Genomic DNA, 7259 nt, shown 5'->3' on the forward strand with positions numbered 1-7259 from the left:
GCCATGGCACTCTACCCAGGGGGACAGCTTGAGGCTCCGTCTCAAAAAAAAAAAAAAAAAAATAGACACACTTATCTGACAACGTGAATGTTACTTTCTTTGCATTATTACTATTATTATTGCTTAAAAAAAACACACACAGGAAGGCACATCATAACATTCAGAACCTCTGAGCTAGAAAGATCAGGAGTCAGAATGCCATGGAATTTCTCAACAGCATTACTCAAAGTTTGAGGGGAACACTGCCTGCAAGAAAACTTTTTGAGACAGTCTCACTCTGTCACCCTGGGTAAAGTGCTGTGGTGTCATATTCAAGCAACTTTAAACTCTTGGGCTTGAGCAATCCTCTTGCTTTAGCCTTCCAAGCAGACAGGTGCCCAGCCCACCACCACGCCCAGCTAATTTTTCCTTTTTTTTTTTTCAGTAGAGACAGGGATCTTGCTGTTGCTCAGGCTGGTCTCAAACTCCTGAGCTCAAGCAGTCCACCCACCTTGGCCTCCCAGATTGCTAGGATTACAGGCATGAGCTATCACACCTGGCCTGAGAAAACTATTTTCAACTTAGACTTTTATGACCCAACCAAATTATCACATATGTGTAACCTGAATAAGGAAATATTCAGACTGGTGTGGCAGCACCTGTAATCCCAGCACTCTGGGGGCTGATGTGGGAAGCCATGAGTTTGAGAACAGCCTAGGGAGCAAGACTGTGTACAAAAAAATATCTGGGAGTGATGGTGTGCTCCTATAGTCCCAGCTGTTCCAGAGCTGAAGCAGGAGGATCACTTGAGCCCAGGAGTTGGGAGCCTACAATGAGCGATGATGAAGCCATTGAACTCTAATCTGGGTAGCAGTGAGACCCAAAAACTTTTTTTTTCAGATAAGCTGTTCCTTGAATTGTTTACCTCTAATGACTTTTTTTTGTCACCCTGGGTAGAGTGCCAGCTATACATCACAGCTCACAGCAACCTCAAACTCTTGGGCTTAAGTAATTCTCTTGCCTCAGCCTCCCAAGTAGCTGGGACTATATAGGCGCCCGCCACAATGCCTGGAGTTTTTAGAGATAAAGTTTCACTCTGGCTCAGGCTGGTCTTGAACCTATGAGCTCAGGCAATCCACCTGACGCAGCCTCCCAAAGTGCTGGGATTACAGGTGTGAGCCACTGCACCTGAGCCCTCCAATGGCTTTTTGAAGAAGGCACTTGTGGATATGTTTCACAAAATGAGGGTGAACTAAGAGAGAAAGACACAAGGCCTAAGAAACAGGGATCTAGGCTTGGCACCTGTGGCTCAAGTGACTAAGGCGCCAGCCACATACACCTAAGGTGGCGGGTTCGAATCCAGCCTGGGCCCGCCAAACAGCAATGGTGGCTGCAACCAAAAAATAGCCAGGCGTTGTGGCGGGTGCCTGTGGTCCCAGCTACTTGAGAGGCTGAGGCAGGAGACTCGCTTGAGCCCAGGAGTTGGAGGTTGCTGTGAGTGATGCCACAGCACTCTACCCAGGGGAACAACTTGAGACTCCATCTCAAAAAAAAAAAAAAAAAAAAAAAGAAAGAAACAGGGATCTAGCTCAGGAGAGAGACAAAAGCAATTCTTTTAGAGAACAAAGGTTTTTGGTAAAGCAGGGGATGAAGGCAAATGTCTAGAAAAATGGAAGTGTCAGACAGGGTGGGGAAAGAATCAGCAGTTGTTTATTAGAAACCTAAGCAAATGAAAAAATCAGAGCAATTATTAACTCCATGAAAAAGAAAAAAGTACAAAGAGGGTAGTTTAACTGTAGATGGTTCTTGGCTCCACAGCAGAGAGCTCTCACATAGTAATACAAACAGTAACCTAAACAGTGAGTGTGGATTTACCTGAAAACTAGAGATGGGCAGGCTGCTGTCAAATCTAAGGCCTCAACTGTTCCAACAGGGGCTCAACACAAAACATCTCAAATTAAGCGAGTAATACAAGCTAATTTTAAAAATAAAGTGCTAAAAGAACTGAAATGACTACTGCAGGGGAGCAGTTCCAGGGAAGGAAGAGAGGCTATTTAGTTACAAATTGCCTAATTCCACATTGCTAAGGAGGAGCATGTTTTTTCATTTTTGTTTAGGTGCATTTTTTTTGTTTTGTTTTGTAGAGACAGAGTCTCACTTTATTGCCCTCGGTAGAGTGCCATGGTGCCACACAGCTCACAGCAACCTCCAACTCCTGGGCTTAGGAGTTCTCATGTCTCAGCCTCCCCAGTAGCTGGGACTACAGATGCCTGCCACAATGTCCAGCTCTTTTTTTGTTGCAGTTTGGCTGGGGCTGGGTTTGAACCTGCCACCCTTGGTATATGGGGCTGGCACCCAACCCACTGAGCCACAGGTGCTGCCCTAGGTGCATATTTTCTTTTTCAGAGACAGAGTCTCACTCTGTTACCTCAGTAGAGTACTGGGGCATCACAGCTCACAGCAACCTCCAGCTCTTGGGCTTAGATGATTCCCTTGCCTCAGCTCCTGACTAGGTGCCCATTTTAAATAAGTATTATATAAATGCTCCCGACTGTCCTTATCCTCAGCGTATACAACTTCCTAGCTCTCTGCTGTGTGACTGGTACTTGCTTCCTAGTGGCTTTACACACTGTCCACACAGTGTTATTGCATCTCCATCTCTTCCTAATGGTTACACGGTACTGCATTTTACAACTTCAGGTAGGTGATGGGCACAGAGCTCCCCTTTTGTCATTGTGAATAGCTATGAAGAGAAGAGATGAGACCTTTTTGTTCTCAGCTCATGCAGTTCCTAGCTTGACTAGGGGGAAGGGACTATGAGGGCCCCTTGGACAGTGACAGGGATGGGATGCTCATGACCCTTCAGGAAAGGCTCTTTGTCTCTTCCACCCAAGTTCTAGCCAGGCCCGACCCTGCTTAACTTCCAAGATCAGGCAGGCCAGGCACACTCAGAGTGGTGTGACCCTAGACAGGCGCTTCCATCTCTAAGTTCTTTGGGTTAAGGTGAAATCTCTGACAGCAACGCTTCCTCTACTCCATGTCTTTCCACTTTCGGGTTATAACTCCTTCCATTTGTGCCTCAGCAGGCTCCAGCTGGAAATGCTGTGCCATCCTCACCAACTGGTCTGTGTCTACAAGTGGCGGAGAGGGAAGGGAGCAGGGGGACAGGCTTTCCCTTGATCCAGGCGCCCTTGCTTCTTTTAACCTAACCCCAGATGCATTTCTTGGGAGGGAAAGGAGTGGGCTGTGGGTAGCATCACCCTACCTAGCCCTTGGTCTTGGGCACAGAGGCTGTTGCCTGGCAGTGGCAGCTAGCTTGGGGTCCTCCCTATAGTTACTCCTGTCAAATGTCACCTTTCTGGAACAACTTCTTGTTTTCTCCAGAGAGGCAGCCAAGTTCACAGAGTGTTAGAGCTAAAATGGCCTTATTTTACATGTGGGGAACTTGGTCACATCCCAGGTCTGGCATCTGGTCTGACAGGGGCAGAGATGCAGGCCCTCAGGGACCCATGCTCATGGCTCACAAGTGGCTCAGGGTAGCCTGCAGGGTGGGCCAGGCAGACAGTAGAGCCTCAGGAGGCTGAAGTGTAGGGCTGATGGTCTTAGCCCTTGTGGCCTAACACATGCCTCTATCTAGCCTTCAGCTTCAGTCCTGCAGCAGGAGATGAGTGATGTGCCCAAGGGAAGCAGCAAATTAGAAGGGATGGGCCTGTCCTCACTTCACTCTGACCCTTCAGCTCTGCCTTGATCCTGGGTGTCGTTTCTGGGAAAAGCTGGGGAGGAGGTGGGTAGCAGCCCAATGGGGACAATGACTGGGCTGATCCTGACAGAGAGGAGCTGAGCCTCCTGGGGACTCACTGGCCTGCTGTTATAGGCCCAGCATGGGAGCAGTGAGAAAGGGGTGTTCAGGACAGGGGAAAGAAGCTGTCACGTGGCACACTGCTGTGAGTAGAGTGGGCCTGGGGCACCGAACCTGCCCCCATTCAGAGAAAGCAGCTGGATCAGCCGGGGGCTCAGGCAGCTGCCAGCCCCTCACTCGCTGGCATGTTGATGTGGGCGCTCAGCAGGGGTGCGCTCTGGCCTTCTCGGAGCACCAGCACCTATGAGAGAGCATCTGTGGCAGCAGGAGCATCACCTTTGACCTCCACCTGGTCTGCACTGGCTCTAATGACAGGCCACTAGGGCTCTACTGTACAAATACCCGCCACCCAGCAGTGCCCCGCTGAAGGCCTTGTCCGTGCTCACCTTACTGTCCTCCTCAGGCCCCGCTTGCCCTCCAAGTTATACCTACCTTGATAATGTCTGAGATGCCCTTGTCACTGAGACTCTCTACAAAGGTCTCCAGGGGATAGTTGAGCCCTGGCACCAGCAGGGGGACCTACAGAGACAGAGAGGTTAAGACAACCCTCATACTATACAGTGTTTATACAGTTGCAGCTGGGTCTCAGTACCCCTGCAGGATGGCAGGATGACCACAGGGTCCAGAAGGGTGTGCGTACAGTGGGGAATGTACATGCTCTAGGGCCATAAAGCGTGTAATCAAACCTAGACCTCTGCATTCCCACCAAGTCTAGGGCTAATGACTTCATGTTCTAGAGCCTTAGTTTTTTTGCTATACCAACCTGAGGTCAAATCTGGGCTCTGGGGGAAACCAGATCTTTCCCTCTGAGGACAATGCTCTTGGGGCAGCAAGGCCCCTGTTCTAGGAGTGGCTGGAAAAGAGGGTGGGCTCTGGGACTTCCCCCAGTCCTGTCCCGGACAGTCTTCTGACAGGCATAGGGGGGACCTAGGCTCTAGCTGTTTTTTTTTTTTTTTTGAGACAGAGTCTTAAGGTGTCCCCCTGGATAGAGGGCTGTGGCATCAAAGCTCACAGCAACCTCCAACTCCTGGGCTCAAGCGAGTCTCCTGCCTCAGCCTCCCAAGTAGCTGAGACTATAGGTGCCTGCCACAACGCCCAGTTAATTTTTGGTTACAGCCATCATTGTTTGGCACGCCCGGGCTGGATTTGAACCTGCCAGCTCAGGTATGTGGCTGGCACCTTAGCCACTTGAGCCACAAGCGGACTCTGACTGGGTTTTAGCACCTTCTATATGGCTCCCTGAGACCTCCTGCAGCATGGGAAGAGAGTTGTGGGGACAGGTCTTGGGTGCCCTCTCCAGAGGTCCCTGCTGGGGCCTTAGCCTGGCTTGTGGTAGGAGAGCTGTCCTGCTGCCACCTGCCCCACTCCCTTGCCCTGACCTAGTAGGGGCTCTGTTGGCATCTGATCAGGCCCCAGACAGCCTTTTCCACTCCAGGTCTGAGGAGGGTCCAGTACCTTGAAGCAGGCCCGTGGCAGGGCATAGAGCGCATCATTGTAGAGGAAACAGATTAGCAGCCCCAGGGCAGGGCGAGCTGTCGAGGGGTTCTGTAGGTGCAGTGTGAGCTTAAAGGTGGGGCCCAAGCCCTGAACCTGTGGAGGGCGGGATAGAGAACATCATCAGGACCCGGTGGCCTTGGGCTCTGCCTGTCTCCTCCCCATACCTTCAGGTCCTTCCTCCTACTGTGTGTCCCTTAAAACGTACAGAAGCCCAGAAGGTGCACAGGGACTAACAGAATCCAGGGAGGGTGAGAGGCTGGACAGAGAAGTCCAGCAAGCTGGAAGCAGAGCTGGCGTGGGACTGCACGTCCTGACTCCCACCAGTGTCCTCACCACTGCCCCATCCCAGTTCCCAGACCCGGTTCTACCACCCACTCTCACCCTGTGGTGGCCTTGGTGATTCTGCCTTTCTCCCTCTTACCCTGAGTGCTTTGTAGCCTCTTTCCTCTCTAAATCTATCCACACACTTAGGAAAACAGAAGCTGGAAACCCAGTTGAATCAGATGATAAACCTCAGGGACCCATTAAGAGCTAGTGGGAGCCCTGCAGACATCAGGGCTACTTGTGTGAGTGTGTGGGCTCCTCCCCAGTGCCTGTGCTCCTTTGGTTCAGGCTGGGATGCCCCGTCCGTGGGACGGGCACCCCAACACCCTGTGGCCAAAGAATAATGCCTTAGGACATTATTTCTTCCCCAAAAGGCATGAAGATCCCTCCAGGCTTTGGGGAAGAAATAATGCCCTAAGGTGACTACTCTGCGCCCTTACCCAAATCTGGGAGCTTGTCTGAGGCATGGTGTAGGGCAGGGGAACTGGAGAGTGTGTCCCAGTCCACAACCAGCCCAAGGGAAGAAGCAGCATGGGAGGGCAGGCAGGTGAGAACAGCTCTCACAGAGGACATGAGAAGGGAACCAGGAGGAGTTGGCTTGGAGTTGACTCTGGGGGCCTTGGCTGTGTGGCAGAGTTTTTCCTACCCATTCCTGGCCTCTGGGCCTGACAACCTCCACATGTGGTACTCACCACAGCATGCAGCTTGAGTGGCTCCCGGACTGTAGCAGATACAGGGTTCAGGCTGGACTCAAGGGCCTGCACATAGGCGCGGGCAGCCCGCAGGCGCAGTAGGTAGAGGTCTGTCTGGAAGGCCCGGTGCATGGCTGAGGAAGGGGACACAAAGGCTGACAGTGGAGGAGGGAAGGGGTGCTCCTGCCAGGGAGAGAGGGAGGTGTAGCAGGCAAGGTCTGCAGAGACTGGGAGTATGGGGAGAGAGAGGACCAAAGGCCTAGCCTTCTGGCCACTCCCTACCTCTTCCCTAGTTCTCCTATCCCTTCATTGCCTTCACAATCTGTCCTTCTTTGGCTTCTTTTGTTCTGAACTATAGGCTGGTGTTCCCGAGTGCCATCTGGCCCTCTTCTCAATGCCACCTTCTTCCACTGTACAACCTAAGTCCTGCCATACCTCTGACCACCCCAAGAAGTACAGCTTCAAGCTCCCAAGGGCAGGGACCTTGGCCCTTTGGAGTCCTCAGCTAGGCCCATATTCACATTTGATATTGGGCATGTGTCTCCATCAGCTCAGCAGGCACCCAGGCCTACCTACTGGTCACCTCTATCTGGATGTTCCATCAACATTTCAAATTCAATACTGTGGAAACCAGCCTCTTGTACTGCTTTACTCACCCCTCCCTGTCCACCACATAGGCTCCCCCTTATGTCTAACCACTTTCCAGGACTGGACGGACGACTCTTCTCAAAGTTGCCCCTAGAGCCCACCCCTAGTTGTCAGCAAGTCTGACTTTTTTTTTTTTTTTTGAGACAGAGCCTCAAGCTATCCCCCTGGGCAGAGTGCCATGGCACCACAGCTCACAGCAACCTCCAACTCCTGGGCTCAAGCGAGTCTCCTGCCTCAGCCTCCCAAGTAGCTGGGACCAC

The 7259-nt window shown here is 51.7% G+C and overlaps 1 protein-coding gene across 1 annotated transcript in view; it reads right to left on the bottom strand.

Moving 5' to 3' along the window:
• Positions 1-2439: 2439 nt before the first annotated feature.
• Positions 2440-7259, bottom strand: part of BBS1 (Bardet-Biedl syndrome 1) — a 20701-nt gene continuing 15881 nt past the window's right edge. The window contains exons 14-17 of the mRNA XM_003798346.3: positions 6352-6485; positions 5294-5428; positions 4271-4357; positions 2440-4079 (exon numbers count right to left, since the gene is read on the bottom strand). Coding sequence (XP_003798394.1) covers positions 3993-4079; positions 4271-4357; positions 5294-5428; positions 6352-6485 — 443 coding nt within the window. The 3' untranslated portion in view covers positions 2440-3992. The remainder of the gene's footprint in view (positions 4080-4270; positions 4358-5293; positions 5429-6351; positions 6486-7259) is intronic.

This window comes from Otolemur garnettii, unplaced genomic scaffold (genome assembly GCF_000181295.1).
Source record: "Otolemur garnettii isolate 467f Iridium unplaced genomic scaffold, OtoGar3 scaffold00134, whole genome shotgun sequence".
In the NCBI taxonomy this organism is placed as follows: domain Eukaryota; kingdom Metazoa; phylum Chordata; class Mammalia; order Primates; family Galagidae; genus Otolemur; species Otolemur garnettii.